At 37.0% G+C, this 17,220-nt stretch overlaps 1 protein-coding gene across 1 annotated transcript; it reads left to right on the forward strand.

The window, feature by feature from the left end:
* The first annotated feature begins 9,804 nt into the window (after nt 1-9,804).
* LOC115960613 (probable methionine--tRNA ligase) lies at nt 9,805-16,957 on the forward strand. The gene is made up of 14 exons (XM_031079551.1): nt 9,805-10,061; nt 11,269-11,413; nt 12,074-12,227; nt 12,380-12,535; nt 12,618-12,848; nt 13,063-13,206; nt 14,224-14,314; nt 14,465-14,571; nt 14,654-14,768; nt 15,678-15,796; nt 15,921-15,986; nt 16,077-16,205; nt 16,311-16,451; nt 16,554-16,957. The coding sequence occupies exons 1-14, from the start codon at nt 9,929-9,931 to the stop codon at nt 16,671-16,673; spliced, it is 1,851 nt and encodes a 616-aa protein (XP_030935411.1). The 5' UTR covers nt 9,805-9,928; the 3' UTR covers nt 16,674-16,957.
* Nucleotides 16,958-17,220: the final 263 nt, after the last annotated feature.

The following is a 17,220-nucleotide window of genomic DNA, read 5'->3' on the forward strand; positions in this document are numbered from 1 at the left end:
ACTTTTGTTTGTTTCTGTTTTCTTTTTTTGTGTTAATATATTATCTTATTCAACAAAAAAAAGAAAAAAAAAGAAAAAGAAAAAAAAAAGGGGTACATAATAATAAATGGGGACCAACTCCAAGAATTCAACTGAAGCTCCTTTCATGACCAATCACAGTTAAGCTTTTAATCAATATCTAGGTCAAAAGTCAAAACACTAATTTACATCACATGAAATTACCGATTTTGCCCCCTATTCAAATAATGACTTTTTTGGAATAAAAACACTGGCTTAATTGAGATTAGAATTGCCTTTTTATTTGTTTTTTTCATACCTTACATGTAAAACTACCACTTTACCCTTTGGATCTTTTCTTCAAATTAAATTATCCAATGGGGATTTACGTCAAGAACTTTATAATTTAACTAACACCCCATGGTATTTTTAATAAAAATGTCCATGGTTTAAACGTCACCTTTCTCAATTATCAAATTATCAACCAAAAAAAAGTATCTACAACTATAAAGCAAAAGATTTATTATTTATCCAAAAAATAATATATACAGTCTTCATTCTATATATTTGTATCCCATCGTCAATGACCATTAAGTTAAATGGTACTTTTGATTTTTTCAAACAAAACGAGTCAAGTTCAAATCATTTATTTTCTACTTAAAATAGGTGTATATATATATATATAAATGTTAAGGATAATGGATTATGATATTTACAATAAATTTTATAACAATAACATTATAAATTACTTCCTAAAAAAATTATAATTATACTTTTTTTTTTAATTAAGATGCACCAGCAATATTGAAGCATTAAGTGCAGGTTGATGCTTTTTTGTACATGGTTGGACTCCACTAGAAAGCTAATGATGTGCACTTATCTTTTCTTTTTTATCATTTTAGAACAATCTTTATGGAAGCAACCCTATGCCACTCATGATCCTGATTCTCCACAACAACAACAACAAAAAGATAAGAAAAAAGAAAAAAAAAAGGCCATGATCCATCGCATATGTAAGCGGTTATACTTTTTTATTCTCAGTGAGTTGTGTTTTTGGCCACAAGACAACTTGCGCCATTAATATTATTAATTTGTTTCCTGTATAAAACTGTGAATAGTATCATCACGTTATAATACTATCATTTTTAATTATTAGAAATGATAAATTAATATTACCATTAATATTACTAATTTCACACCAAGTGTATAGTGTATAATAAATCATTTTTACATTTTTTTTTGGTTTGGTTTTTAAGGAAAATGTTTTTTTTTTTTAAGAAACAAGGAAAATGTTTAAAGTGCTATGATTTTTACTCCATCAAGCTTACAAATTAATGTGACAATATATGTGATTGATGGATTTTTTATTATTATTATTTTTTTTTTATGAAAGTGTGATTGGTGAACTACCTAATAAATGAATTTTTGAAATATGTTTTAGTAATCAGTGACACATCAATTTGTAAAATTCATATAATAAAAATTGCAATATTCATCAAATTACTTTGCATTTAAAAGTTGACATATTAATTTATATAACTAGTTTAGTAAAAATTTATTTAGTAAAGTTTGTACTCTCCTGTACCCAACATAAGTTCTACAAAGGATTTATTACCCAAAAAAAAAAAAAATAGTATGAATGAATATGATAATTAATGTTCTTAGTGCAATGTCAATAATATAATAAATAATTTTTTAAACTACTTTTTATTTGTTTAAAAGTCAACACATCAATTTGTAAGGTTTAAATTTATAACATTATTGTAGGTTCCAATTAATAGCATGGCTTTTGAGTGGAGTTTGTGATGTATTTTTGTGTTAAAACCTCTTTCTCTTTCCCTTGCGCGTGTGTGTGTTTGTTTCTTTTAAAAAAAAAAAAAAAAAAAACTAGAATAAAAAACTTGAAGTTTAATCCCTACTTATACCATAAACCAATTGGTATTTTAGTCTGATGATAAAAAAAAATCATATAGAGTGAATGCCACTAATTTAAAATTCTATCATATCTATAAAAAAAAAAAAAAATTGTAACATCACTCTTCTTTATAAGCAAGAAGTCGAGTGAAGAGAAAGGACCAAAAAAAAAAAAAAAAGAAAAAAAAAGAGAGAATGTTTTCTGTTAGCCAACTAAAGCTAGGAGTTTTTATTTTATTTATTTTATTTTTATAACAAAAGGGATATCCAAACTTTTCTTAAGTGCTTGTGAAGGGGGCTCCCAAAAAAATAAAAAAAGTGCTTATGAAGTTAGTATTTACTGTTTCTTCCCCAATCACTACGAGTAACTAACAAAAGTTACAAAATTTTAGGTAGCACGGGTATAGTAGGATGCTTTGATTAATACTGTAAGGACACGATTCCTGCGCGGCCCAGTGACATTTTTGGGTTCACGCGGGAAAGATCCCTCACAATACAATTTGTAGAGAATGGGCTTGAAAAGCTTGGGCTTGGTCATGGGGCGATGATCCGGACTGGATTTCAGAAAGGTCCTTGTGGAAAATGGACTGGGCCTGAACGTTTAAAGCCCCGCCATGCTGCCACTTCTAAGAGTGGGCTCCTCGGACTTGATCCGAGGACCCTTGTGGTCCTTTCCGGCTGTCCAACGGAGGACCTTCTCTGTTCTGTGCATGGATCGTTCCGGCGATCTTATTCATGAAGTCTTTCTTTTTTCCTCCCCCCTTACTAGATTCCCTTACTTCTCCTTTTATACTAGCGTGCATTCGATGTCCTTCGTCCACGTGTAGGGTCAGTCTTTACAAATACTGACATTGGTCCCATCAGTCTAATCCCGGAATTGTTGGGGATGACTTGATAAAGCTGCAGAGTACGGTTCTGTCAGGCATTGGGCCTTATCCAGAAGGATATTTAGGGTAATCGCCCCAAGGTACTTTGGATTTCCTCACGAATTTATCCCTTTATTCTGGGGGGATTATGGGCCTGCCGAGGACTAGACTGTCCTCGGCTGTCTCCCAAAACTGGTCTGTGCTCTGCGTCATGGAGCTTGGGCCACAGTTCTCCTCGGATTGGGCCCTCGGACTCTCTAAGGGCGAATGGGCCTAGTCCACGAATTGTTGGGCCCCACAATAGCCCCTCAAAACCCTTCTATCCGAATTCCGGATTGGAAAGGAGGGTTTTGGCAAACCCGGGCCCTTAATACGGCCCATTTAGCTTGATCCCGCATTTATGTGAGCGGTTTCCCAGGAAGTTAGGCGGTTTTTGAGGGATTCCTTTTAATCCGCTCGGAATCTGCTCCTGCCGCTTGGATGTCCCAGACGCGCCCTTAATGAATCCCCTTAACGAGGCTCATTTATATCCGGCGGCTCATTTGATAAGGTGGAGAAGTGGAACGGACGCCTCTTTTTTCTTCAGATTCTTTGGGAAAGTTGAATACATTTAATGCCATCCGTTCTGCTCTTCCTATAAGAAGGCAAGCAGGAGGCCATCACTTTCGTACTAACCCCCTTCCCTTCTTATGAGATCACGACAAATGATGAAGAAATCATGCCCCTCCTCTAGACACCATATTCTGATAAAGCTTGAAATGGCTCGATCAGGGCAAGGGTGGCGCAGACTTAAGATCCGTCCCGCCTCTCTTTTAGCCAAAATCCGAAGCAGGGGCTCATTACGCCGAACTCTTGGCGTGATTGAGTCGAGAATACCCAATATCAGCACCACCCGGCTCCTCACGAGCGTACCTAATATGGCACCATCGTGTTAGGAGTCAGGGCTGAGGCAGGGGCTAAGTGCTTCTGCTTCTCCCTCTTTTGCTCCTTGGTGCCCTCCTCCACCTTCCTCTTATAGTCTTCCCAGCGCCAGTTCCGCCTTGGTGCCTTCTATTCTCCCTCTTTTGCTCCTTTTCTTTCTTTTCATCCCTTCTCTCTTCTTCTCCTCCTTCTTTACTCATGTCCTCCATCTTCCTCATTCATCTCCTCCATCTTCTTCAATTCTTCTTCCTTCTCCTTCAATTCTTCTTCCTTCTCCTTCAATTCTTTTCCGAAGGAGGTTCTTGTCATGATATGAGCAATGTTGAGACAGAGACTGAAGAGACCTTGAAGATGAGTTTAGAAGAAGCCTGACTGTTTACTTCTCTGTACTGCGAGTGTTATCGTTGCTTTAGCGGTTCTTCTTTTGTATAGGCTTGTTTGAGCCCTTTTTCGTACATTGTAATAATCTCTTATATTAATAAAAGTGTTTATTATTTCATTTTGCATATTCTGTTTATGTTTTTGTATATTGGTAAACGCTGCTCGGCTTAATGAGAAAGTATCTAAAACCGATGACAACTAAGACCAAAATACTTGATAATAAAAAGATGTTGCCATAACTTTAATATAAGTGTTTGGCCCAATAAGGCCGACCAGTGAAAAGTAATAATTACCCATGCTGGCCGAGGAGAGAACTGGAGGTTTGATGCCGTGCTTGGGTCCGAGGACCATACAAGGCCTTAACTCTATCCAAAACTCGTAATAATAATAGTTTTTATACTTGGTTTCCCCATAGGCTTGAGTCCGAGGACCATGCAAGGCCTTGGTTCAGTCCAAAACTCGTAATAATAATAGTTTTTATACTTGGTTTCCCCATAGGCTTGAGTCCGAGGACCATGCAAGGCCTTGGTTCAGTCCAAAACTCGTAATAATAATAGTTTTTATATTTGGTTTTCCCATAGGCTTGAGTCCGAGGACCATGCAAGGCCTTGGTTCAGTCCAAAACTCGTAATAATAATAGTTTTTATATTTGGTTTTCCCATAGGCTTGAGTCCGAGGACCATGCAAGGCCTTGGTTCAGTCCAAAACTTGTAATAATAATAGTTTTTATATTGGTTTTCCCATAGGCTTGAGTCCGAGGACCATGCAAGGCCTTGGTTCAGTCCAAAACTTGTAATAATAATAGTTTTTATACCTGGTTTCCCCATAGGCTTGAGTCCGAGGACCATGCAAGGCCTTGGTTCTGTTTTATTCCCTCTCCTTAGGTATCCCGTACGTGGCCGGGCAGGAGGTTGTCCTCGGCATTAGTTACTACCCGGCGTGGGCCGTAGTCCATGGGCTATCATGTAGCAAGGGCATGGGCCGCGAATTTACTAGGCCCACAGATCAGGAGATATTTCCAGTCTTTGGCCACGCGGTACTTTTGGGTGTCCCGATGTTCGAGGTGCACCTCCACGAGGCTCCTTTAGTTTTGTCGTTGCAGAGGTTTGTTGGAAGTCGAGCTGGAGACGTTTTGTCTGTAGCGTTCCTTGGGAAGCTGCGCTAATTAAATGCCACCACCCTATCTCCTCAAATAAATAAGAGAGCAAGTTTCTTTGCCTAGGCACCAGCTCCTTAGTCTCCTCCTTCAGCTTCCTCCCGCAGTAAGTCATGTTTGAGACGAGGGTCGGGGAAGAAAAACTCTCTCCGCCGCAAAGGCGCCACGTTCTCCCAAGGCTCAGAAGAGTGATATACGGGCAACGAAGGCGTAGATTCAAAGAAATATCCCCTTATGTCAGAGGGGAGAGGGTGTTTCCCACGCTTTTAGTCAAAATCCGAAGCAGGTTCTGGTCATGCCAGATTTTTGGTATGTCCGAAGAAGGAATTTCCACCATCAGCACTGTCTACCTTGTAGCCGGCAAATTTCTGCGGGGGCTGCCCAACTTACGGCTCCCTGCACCTTCTTTGTAGATGGTGTTAGCTTGAGGTCAGGTTCTTTCGCTGCCTGAGTTTCGGGCACGTGAAAGCGTAGAGGATGAAACGAGGTCTTGAGGCAGTGGCCAACCTCTCGTCTGTGCTATCTCCTCGGCCCTCTCTTGCTTCCTTGCAACTTTCCTTTCTATCATGTAGCAAGTTTTATCACAAGTTGATTTCAGCTTTTTGTTGTATGCTGTACTGTTTCTTTGTTTTAATAAAAAAGGAAATTTCGCCTACTTATTTTGAATACTACTCTTATTGCAACATTATTTTGTGGAAGGGTGTGCTCCCTATGTTTGTTTCTTCAATGATACTTAGAGCAGGAAGTTTTGAAACATAATCCAATCAATTCTAATGTACCAACACTACCAAACATTACGGCGATAATTCATAGCAGGTTTAACTCAGGAAACTAGCAAAGATAACAGTTGAATATTCTGTGATAAATATGAGTACCGTCCGAGGAGTTGACGGAGGATAAAGAACTCAAATCGTTTCTCAGAGGACGTATTGCCCTACGTCGCGTCGATTCCCTTGGTGCTGCAGATATAAGAACAGACTTGCGAATCCCCGCAATTTGGGAATTGACCCAATGGCGAGTGGAGAGCTTTCCTCAGATGAATCCAAACTCTACGTAATGTGGTTTTTCCTTACGAGTAGTTGGTTTTCCCATAGGTTTGAGTCCGAGGACCATACAAGACCTTGGTTCTGTCCAAAACTCGTGATATTTATCTCTTGTACTTGGTTTCCCCATAGGTTTGAGTCCGAGGACCATGCAAGACCTTGGTTCTGTCCAAAACTCGTGATATTTATCTCTTGTACTTGGTTTCCCCATAGGTTTGAGTCCGAGGACCATGCAAGACCTTGGTTCTGTCCAAAACTCGTGATATTTATCTCTTGTACTTGGTTTCCCCATAGGTTTGAGTCCGAGGACCATGCAAGACCTTGGTTCTGTCCAAAGTTTATGAGATTTGTTTTTTGTATTTGGTTTCCCCACAGGCTTGAGTCCGTGGACCATGCAAGGCCTTGGTTCTGTCCAAAACTTTTGATATTGATCTCTTGTACTTGGTTTCCCCATAGGTTTGAGTCCGAGGACCATGCAAGACCTTGGTTCTGTCCAAAACTTACGAGATTTGTTTTTGTATTTGGTTTCCCCACAGGCTTGAGTCCGTGGACCATGCAAGGCCTTGGTTCTGTCCAAAACTTTTGATATTGATCTCTTGTACTTGGTTTCCCCATAGGTTTGAGTCCGAGGACCATGCAAGACCTTGGTTCTGTCCAAAGTTTATGAGATTTGTTTTTTGTATTTGGTTTCCCCACAGGCTTGAGTCCGTGGACCATGCAAGGCCTTGGTTCTGTCCAAAACTTTTGATATTGATCTCTTGTACTTGGTTTCCCCATAGGTTTGAGTCCGAGGACCATGCAAGACCTTGGTTCTGTCCAAAGTTTATGAGATTTGTCTTTTGTATTTGGTTTCCCCACAGGCTTGAGTCCGTGGACCATGCAAGGCCTTGGTTCTGTCCAAAACTTTTGATATTGATCTCTTGTACTTGGTTTCCCCATAGGTTTGAGTCCGAGGACCATGCAAGACCTTGGTTCTGTCCAAAGTTTATGAGATTTGTCTTTTGTATTTGGTTTCCCCACAGGCTTGAGTCCGTGGACCATGCAAGGCCTTGGTTCTGTCCAAAACTTTTGATATTGATCTCTTGTACTTGGTTTCCCCATAGGTTTGAGTCCGAGGACCATGCAAGACCTTGGTTCTGTCCAAAGTTTATGAGATTTGTCTTTTGTATTTGGTTTCCCCACAGGCTTGAGTCCGTGGACCATGCAAGGCCTTGGTTCTGTCCAAAACTTTTGATATTGATCTCTTGTACTTGGTTTCCCCATAGGTTTGAGTCCGAGGACCATGCAAGACCTTGGTTCTGTCCAAAGTTTATGAGATTTGTTTTTTGTGTTTGTTTGTTTTTCGGATGTAAGCCCCTAGATCAGGGCGGGGAGAGCCGGCTTGAGGCCAAGAGCCCCTAGGGCGGCCTACGCCATGGGCGCTGCAAGGAGTAGCCCCTAGCAGAAGTTTATGTCGGAACAACAGCTGCACGTCAAAAGAGACGGCGGAAGCTCCGTGAATTTTTGCTTAGTAGAGAGTTGACTCCACCGCCACCTGCGCCAAGCGCGCATGCTTTCCCACAGACGGCGCCAATTGTAAGGACACGATTCCTGCGCGGCCCAGTGACATTTTTGGGTTCACGCGGGAAAGATCCCTCACAATACAATTTGTAGAGAATGGGCTTGAAAAGCTTGGGCTTGGTCATGGGGCGATGATCCGGACTGGATTTCAGAAAGGTCCTTGTGGAAAATGGACTGGGCCTGAACGTTTAAAGCCCCGCCATGCTGCCACTTCTAAGAGTGGGCTCCTCGGACTTGATCCGAGGACCCTTGTGGTCCTTTCCGGCTGTCCAACGGAGGACCTTCTCTGTTCTGTGCATGGATCGTTCCGGCGATCTTATTCATGAAGTCTTTCTTTTTTCCTCCCCCCTTACTAGATTCCCTTACTTCTCCTTTTATACTAGCGTGCATTCGATGTCCTTCGTCCACGTGTAGGGTCAGTCTTTACAAATACTGACATTGGTCCCATCAGTCTAATCCCGGAATTGTTGGGGATGACTTGATAAAGCTGCAGAGTACGGTTCTGTCAGGCATTGGGCCTTATCCAGAAGGATATTTAGGGTAATCGCCCCAAGGTACTTTGGATTTCCTCACGAATTTATCCCTTTATTCTGGGGGGATTATGGGCCTGCCGAGGACTAGACTGTCCTCGGCTGTCTCCCAAAACTGGTCTGTGCTCTGCGTCATGGAGCTTGGGCCACAGTTCTCCTCGGATTGGGCCCTCGGACTCTCTAAGGGCGAATGGGCCTAGTCCACGAATTGTTGGGCCCCACAAATACTTTTTTAATTTTTAACAAAATTCACATTATGTATTTAAAATTAATTATATATATATATATATATATATATATATATATACAAACAGTGATTTAACTAGAAGCACTACTAAATTTTTTATTTTTTTTATTTAGAAAAAGGTAAAATAACAACTCCACTCAATATCCTCTATATTTATGCTACAAAGTTTATTTTGTAGTTTGTACACTATGAGAAATTCCATTTTTTTATTACTGGGAGTTTTGGGTATTAGTATAAAGTTTTCAGAACATCAAAGATCAATATAGTTATACCATCAATCAAAGGTTAATAATTATATTATTAATCAAATGTATGAATTTTAAATTGTTGTAGTTTAAAATTATGTATAAAAAATAAGTTTATAAATCGAATAATAAATAACATCTGATTGACACGAAATTTAACATGTAGGTTAAAAACATAAATAACATGCGATTTAACAATTAGATTTTAAAATAAATAGTCATGTTAATTTTTTTTAGTGGGAATTGTGGTTACAAATTAGTTGTAGCTAAATTTGGGATTGAGATTCGGTACACCATGCAATTACCCTCTCTCCTCTCACAAAATTTTTTATCACACCCACGTTTTAACTATTTTTTACTTTATTTTATTGAACTCTTAAGATTAAAAGTTGTTTTTTTCCACTCTCAACTTCAACTTCCCAATACTACTGCATCCGGTGCAATTACCTAATCTCAAACCCCAAATTTGTCCAAAAGATTGAGTACTATAATTTTTTTTTTTTTTGAGGGTGGCTATTAATAGTATTTTAATGTTCAAGAGTTGACTTTTTTTTTTTTAATGAATAAATTGTCCTAGTCGCCCTAAAAGCTATCACACACTTTCATTAAAGACCATCACAGCAATATTCCATCAACTAAAGTAAGTTGGCTTCTTATCAACAAAGAAAAAGAAGTAAGTTGGCTTTATTCCACAATAATAATAAAAAGTAAGTTGGCAAGGAATCACTCGAAAGAATGTTGCTCATAATTCTAAGGGAAGAATTGGAATCTTATTTTTTTAGCTGCTTTAAAAAAATTTATTTGCTTTCACTAAAGTTGCCCATATATGGAAAGAAAAAAAAGAAAAAAAAAGAAAAGAAAAGAGAAAAGTAAAACACTACTAGAATTTCTTGCCAAACACGCTTTTGTTGGTTGATATAACGTCTCTCTCGAGGCAGGTACCCTTGTGTTTTTTGCTTGACCCTCTCTGCTTTGCACTATCTCTCTCTCTCTCTAAAACTAACCCAAAAAAAATCCCACAAAGACTGAGAGACTCTGTCTGAGACAGACCCAGAAGAAAAAGGAAGCATGGGAGACGAAAAGAAGGACAAAAAAGTTGAAACCGGGAAGAAGGTACCGATAGCAGGAAAGAGGAACATACTCGTTACAAGCGCCTTGCCTTACGTTAACAACGTTCCTCATCTCGGAAACATCATTGGCAGTATGTACTATATACCACTACTCTTTTATTTATTTATTTATTTCCTCTTTTATATCTGTCTGCTTCGTTTTTACTCTTTTCTTTTCTTGTAATAACTAATAATTGTTTTCCTGAATACAAATCATCTGTATCGCTTTATATCTACCGATCACAACTTGACATGTATTGATTTTTAACTTTACGATCTTATTTTATTTTATTTTTTTAGAACTAAAACATGCCATGATAATTGACTAAAAATCTTCTTTATTAATAGCAGGTTACCACATGTCACTTTTTTTTTTCTTGGTCTTGGAGTAACCTAGGTTTAAAATGGAAAAAAAATAAAAAAAAATTATATACACGGCGTGTTGCAATTGGTGGAACATATATTGGCACACTAAGAATGAGACAATATAATTTTTATTCCATGATCTTCACATACCTGTATTGTCTGTGAGTGTATGTACCATGATTGGAGTACAATATAGCGGGGAGGGGGGAGGTTGGAGTACAATTTTTTTTTTTTCCTCTTTTAGGTTGCAATATCTAAATTTAGTTTGCAACATACGAATAAAAATTTCTGTCCCACTATTTGTGCTAACATTTTATGTTCAACCAAGCACGTCTTTTTTTCCTCCTACAAAGTTTAAAGTGGAAAAAAAACACGCACACACGCACTCATGGTATATTGCAATTAGATTAGTGGAGCATAGAGTGGCACACTAAAAGTGGGATAGAGAATTTGTATTCATAACATACAGTCAACATGTGTATTTATGCCAATTTCGTTGTTAATGTCATGAATTAATATTAATTGTATAGCCAAATCAAATATCTCCTTTTTGAATGAAAAAAAATAAAAAAAAATCTCACTAATGATTTATTGTCTTTTAGTTATTTGTTATGAATGAAAAAGTGATACAGCGAGAAAAGGTGTAAAAATGTTTAGTGACATAGCATTTTTTGATTTAATAGGAGGCTATGTGTAGTATATGTTTTTGAATTTTACATTTTAGAAGTGATAAATAGGGGTTAAGTACTATGAACTAAATTCTTGCGAGATATGTGTTTTATGGTGCTAATCATGTGGGGGTAAAATATATCTTCCCTTTAATTTTTCTTCACATTCTTAGTATTTAGTTTGTGCATAACATGGCTCGATTTATCTTTGTTGTTGAATGTCCAATCACTGTCTTCATAGCTAATTTTGATACACATGGAACAGGTGTTTTAAGTGCTGATGTTTTTGCTAGATATTGCCGTCTTCGTGGCTATAATGTGATTTACATATGTGGAACTGATGAATATGGAACAACAACAGAGACAAAAGCTTTGGAGGAGAATTGCACCCCAAAGCAGATTTGTGACAAGTAAATTGTTCATTGTGGCAGAGCATATTTTATGATTTCAATTGATGTTTTGGTTATTGAAGGTTTCCTTTTGATCTGCATATCTAGAAATAGAATATCTAACTCATTCACTGATGGTCACTTTCTAGTGCAAGGTCATAAAGAGGAAACTTTGTATGATGATATATAAAATTTTTTATGATTTCTTTTGTCCTTTTATTTTTGGTGATAAGTATGGTGACTGGTGAGAAATGCAGGGCAGAATGTTTTACTTTCACCTTAAGTTTTTGGATATGTTACTGAGTTGCTTTTCACACCTCTGTTACAATTCATTTTAATTACTATATTCTTCCTATAGGCTTTGTTTGGATTGAGGGGGGAGGAAGGGGGAGTAGAGTAGAGTTGCCTAAAAATTAGGCCAATTTTTGGCCAACTCTACTCTACTCCCCCTCAATTCAAATGGACCAATAGAGTCTCTGTGCATTGATATTGTTGGCATTCCCCTATTCCTCTTAAAAACCTTTGCTGTTGGTTAATGACTTCAATAAGATGGCTTTAAGTGATAAATTACTAATTTTCTCAAAAGCTTAAGTTGTTAGGAATGGTGAATTTGATCATATAATCATAACTTTAACAAAAAGTTGTATCTCAGAGAAATTTCAACTTTTAATTGCAATGTAGATATTACGCAATTCATAAGGAAGTTTACAATTGGTTTAACATAAGTTTTGATGAATTCGGGCGCACATCAACTCCTCAACAAACTGATATCTGCCAATCAATATTCAAGAAACTGATGGAGAACAATTGGCTTTCTGAAAACATGATACAACAGGTACAAAGTTACCATAATGGTTTGATGTGCTTGTAAAAGTGATTCTTTTCTTCCTTAGCCACTGTTCTTTTTTCTTCTTCTTTTTTTGTTGAATACTGCAAACTTGCAGCATTATTTACTCAATAATGAATTTTAATTCTACTACAATTCAGCTTTATTGTGACACATGCGATCGTTTCTTGGCTGATCGATTTGTGGAAGGCACCTGTCCATTTCCAACTTGTAATTATGATTCTGCACGTGGGGACCAATGTGAAAAGTGTGGTGAGCTTCTAAATACAACTGAACTTAAAGATCCAAGATGTAAGGTATGTGTGCCTCTACTTTCTCTTAAGTTCTGCTTTCTTTTTGAATATTTTCCCTAGTTTATACTTCAGTTATAATTAACAGGTATGTCGGAAAACTCCCCAAATTCGTGATACGAACCATTTATTTCTAGAGCTCCCACTGCTGAAGGATAAATTGGAGGTATATATCAATGACATGTCAGTTGCAGGATCTTGGAGCCAGAATGCTATTCAAGCTACTCATGGATGGCTTAAAGGAGGATTAAAACCCCGCTGTATTACTAGGGATCTTAAGTGGGGGGTTCCTGTTCCACATGAAAAATTTAAGGATAAGGTTAGCAAGTAATTTTTCATGTTTTTTAGAAATTTGCCATTTCTCTTGATTTTGGGGATTTACCATTTCTCTTGAAGTGGAGAATTTTCTTTTTGTAGTAGTCCTAAAGAAGTTTGCAGGTTGACTTCCGGTCTTTTTGCTTGTAGTAGTTTTGGCAAGTAATCCTTTTGCTTTCACTGATTGATCATGATCCCTTCAATTTCGTGATGCTAAGGTTTTCTACGTATGGTTTGATGCACCTATTGGTTATGTCTCAATCACTGCATGCTACACACCTGATTGGGAGAAGTGGTGGAAGAACCCTGAAAATGTAGAGCTGTATCAGTTCATGGGCAAGGACAATGTGCCATTCCATACTGTAAGAATTTTTAATCACATATAATCTTAGATTTATATTTGTTAATTTACAACAGCTTCTCTTCCATGTTTTAGCTTAAAAAAAGGATGCAAGAACTCGTTCTATCAAGGATAATATCTTCATCCGCTCAAAAAAAAAAAAAAAAGATAATATCTTCATCTATGGCATTTTCTGTTGAGGGAGTTGACTTTCTGAATTCTCTGAGATTTTGTTAGCTTTGTATTTTTCAGTATTTTTTTGTTGTTGTTTTCCTTTTACTGTTTCTATTGCTCCAGGTGTACATATATGGTGGTTATTTTTATTTCCTACCAACTATTCATACAATATACATAGACACACACACATCAATGCAACAACGCTATTTGATGCACCTCATCTAATCAATATACATATACATATACCTGATATTATTATATAATATAGTGCACACATTCTTGTATGTTTATGACTATCAAGTTGTTGAGTTAGTCAATTTCAGCTAAGCCTGGCTGAATCTTGGTTTTGTGCAAGGCTACTATTACTTGAGTGCAATAGTGATTTTTTACATATTAATTTTGGTCTCTCCTTAGAGGAAACTATTGTTTCAAATCATATCTGAAAAGGCCAATCCAGTATATAATCTGGTGTTCCAAGTTTATTAAGTTAAACATTATATTTTCATGCATTGGCAACCACCAGCATGGATGTACTGCATGCCACCATCCTCTAGTATCAATCAATCAGGTCCCCTCCTGTCCCTTTCTTCATAAAATTGGGAGTTGAGATATCATTATTAGACCTTTGAAATGTTAATTTTTGAAGTTAGTTCCAAAAGCCTTTTAGCTCAACTAACACCGCCTTGTGTTTACAACAAAGACATCTAGAGTTCAAATCTCCCTCTCTTAACTATTGAATTATCAAAAAAAAGTTTTTGAAGTTGAAACTTACACGGGTTAGTTAAAGCATTATTTCACCATATCAATAAGAGTCAGATTTTTCCTGCCAACTGCTTATTTGCTTTTTATAATCTCATTCCAGGTGATGTTTCCATCTGCACTCCTTGGAACTGGAGAAAACTGGACATTGATGAAGAGCATTAGTGTTACAGAGTATTTAAACTATGAAGCAGGTATACTTTAGCCACCTGAAGTGGTTGTCAACTTGTCATTATGTCACACCTTACGTTGATTGGGTATTTGATGCTTTAATTATTTATTTTTAAGCTCTCTTTATATCATTATCGTCATCACTACTGTTGGTTTTATTATAAATGTTGCAGGAAAGTTCTCCAAAAGCAAGGGTATAGGAGTTTTTGGCAATGATGTCAAAGATACTAACATTCCCTCAGAAGTGTGGCGATACTACTTGCTGACTAACAGGCCAGAGGTAAGTTCTGTTGATGAGGCTTCTGGTGATTCTTGATTGCTGCACTCTACTTGCAAGTTCTAATGCAGTTTTTTCCCATTAGGTCTCAGACACATTGTTTACATGGGCAGACTTGCAAGCAAAACTAAATTCTGAGTTACTGAATAATTTGGGCAATTTCATTAACCGAGTATTGAGTTTCATTGCCAAACCTCCAGGTCAGTAAGCTGCTTGCAGATATCAAATCCTTATAGTGCTGCTCTCTCAAATTGGAATTTTCTTTGAAAAGTAAATGACCAAAACACCCAGTCTTCGGATTTATTTTTAGCCATATTTCGGTACCCTAAAATCTTTGCATTCTGGAAAGATATGAACATGACTTTATCCTTCTAGTGCTAAAAAGAAAAATTATCAAGTTGTGGGATAAAAATATCACTTTCCTAAAAGAGAAAAACTACATTGGTTGAATGTAATTGGAGATGGCAGATCATGGTACTGTGCAATTAACAATTAAACTCTCATCTGTATTAGCTAATATGATAATGCCATCTTGCTTTCTACTTTACTGTTCTTTGTTGCAAAAGAAACAGAGATGTACCTTGTCTCCATAAATATTCTTACGTATTGGACAATATAAATACTTGGATTCCCAGGAACTTCACAGAATAATATAATCATATATACTTATATATGTCATATCTGGTACAGTATTATTAAACAAGATTTTCTGTAATTGATCAAGGATTTAAATCATAACTAGAATTGTTATCAATAACTTCAATGACATGGGCTATTAATTTATGAAAAAACTACTTGCATAATAATTTTATTTATATTTTGTACTGTTGAAGTCATAGGATTATGTATCTACATATCTAGTAATTGTGGCATGATTTCTGAAAATTTGGCCTAAAAGTGCAGTGAATAGTATATTATCTCAGAGTAGACCACCTTATTATCTTAAATTCATGTCTTAGCGTCCATTTTTTATAACTTGACCTTTTGGATCGTCATATGATGATTGAAAGTTTGGGTTACGTGTGTTCACTTGTGCAACTGAAACTTCAGGCAGTCACTTATTGGTTACTTTCTTTCCCTCCCTTTTTAGCGAGAATTAATTTTTGCAGGACTAGGATATGGATCTGTCATTCCTGATGCTCCAGGGGTGGAATCAAATCTCTTGACGAAAACATTGTCAGAAAAAATTGGTAATTATGTGGAGCAATATGTAGAAGCAATGGAAAAGGTGATTAAATATAGTTATGGGTAATTTAATCTTTATGCATAATAATTTTCTATAATTCAGACTTAGGTATCCTCTATGCATTATTTTACCAAGAAGGGGGAACTATCCATGTTTCATATGACAGGTTAAACTAAAGCAGGCATTAAAAATTGCAATGAGCATCTCTAGTGAGGGGAATGCATATCTGCAAGTAAGCTCATTAAAACTTAAAAGTTATAATTTATTGATTGTTCACTCTATTTTCAACTACTGCTTATTCATCAAATTTTTTAATATACAGGAGAGCCAATTCTGGAAACTTTACAAGCAAGACCAAGCTTCCTGCTCTCTTGTTGTGAGAACTTCAGTGGGGCTGGTTTATCTTCTCTCGTGTTTGTTAGAACCCTTCATGCCATCATTTTCTATCAAGGTACGCTTCACATCCTGCACTCAATACATTGTTAGCTTAAGAGTAAGAGGTATCTTCCAAATGGTTGTCAACCACTGACCGATTCTGCGTTTTCCAACGCTGAAGGTACTAAAGCAGCTTAATTTGCCTCCTGAAAAAATTTCACTTTGTGATGAGACTGGAGATCTTGAAAGGGCAAAAAAACCTTGGGAAAGTCTACCTGCTGGTCATAAAATTGGGACACCAGAACCTTTGTTTAAGGAGTTGGTATGTGTTTTATTCTTTTACTCCCACCTCCAATAATTATTTTTCCCCAAATCTGTTTGCTTTTCTAAATTTTTATATTGTAATTCATCTTCAATGGTACAGAAAGATGAGGATGTGGAATTTTTCCGGGAGAAGTTTGCTGGAAGTCAAGCTGATAGGAATGTAAAAGACAGAAGTCGAAAAGAAATCACAGAGCAACTAGGGAAAACAAAACTTACTTAATATCCAACTATAATCTCATTCCAGGGAGTCCGGAAAACTTTTATGACATGTTCCATATTACTTGAAAATTAATGTTGAAATATTTCTCTAGCATATCACCTTGTAATAAGCTAACATTCCACGTAAATTTGTGACAACTGTTAAAGAAGAGCAGCATAGGATACTTTTAGTCTATTTACATGCAGATAAGTATAGAACATAAGAATGTACAGGCTCTCACAATGGCAAATATCCTTGAGGATTCTTATCTTTCCATGAATTAAAATTTGTCTATTGAGGGAATACTTCCAATATTGAATATATAAAGTACAGATGGAAATAGATAGGCCTTTAATTTGTCTACTGGTGTAAAACATTCAGCCTCACTGCTGCAGTTTTTCTCAGCATGCTGCTTCTCAACATTGAAAGTTTTGCCAAGTTCGGCTTAACAAACCCATTCTCAGTTTGTAGTAGCTTAATAGGTTCAAGTTAAAACCGGGATGGAGCCAGGAATTTGATTTAGGGAACCCTTTTAGAAATACAAATCTACATTAATCTTATAAGTTCT

This window comes from Quercus lobata, chromosome 9 (assembly GCF_001633185.2).
Source record: "Quercus lobata isolate SW786 chromosome 9, ValleyOak3.0 Primary Assembly, whole genome shotgun sequence".
Taxonomy (NCBI): Eukaryota; Viridiplantae; Streptophyta; class Magnoliopsida; order Fagales; family Fagaceae; genus Quercus; species Quercus lobata.

Coding starts and splice junctions, on each gene's coding strand:
- LOC115960613 (XM_031079551.1), top strand. CDS start 9,929: ATGGGAGACGAAAAGAAGGACAAAAAAGTTGAAACCGGGAAGAAGGTA. Junction 12,536..12,617: donor TTAAAGATCCAAGATGTAAG/GTATGTGTGCCT, acceptor TATAATTAACAG/GTATGTCGGAAAACTCCCCA. Junction 15,797..15,920: donor ATGTAGAAGCAATGGAAAAG/GTGATTAAATAT, acceptor TTCATATGACAG/GTTAAACTAAAGCAGGCATT.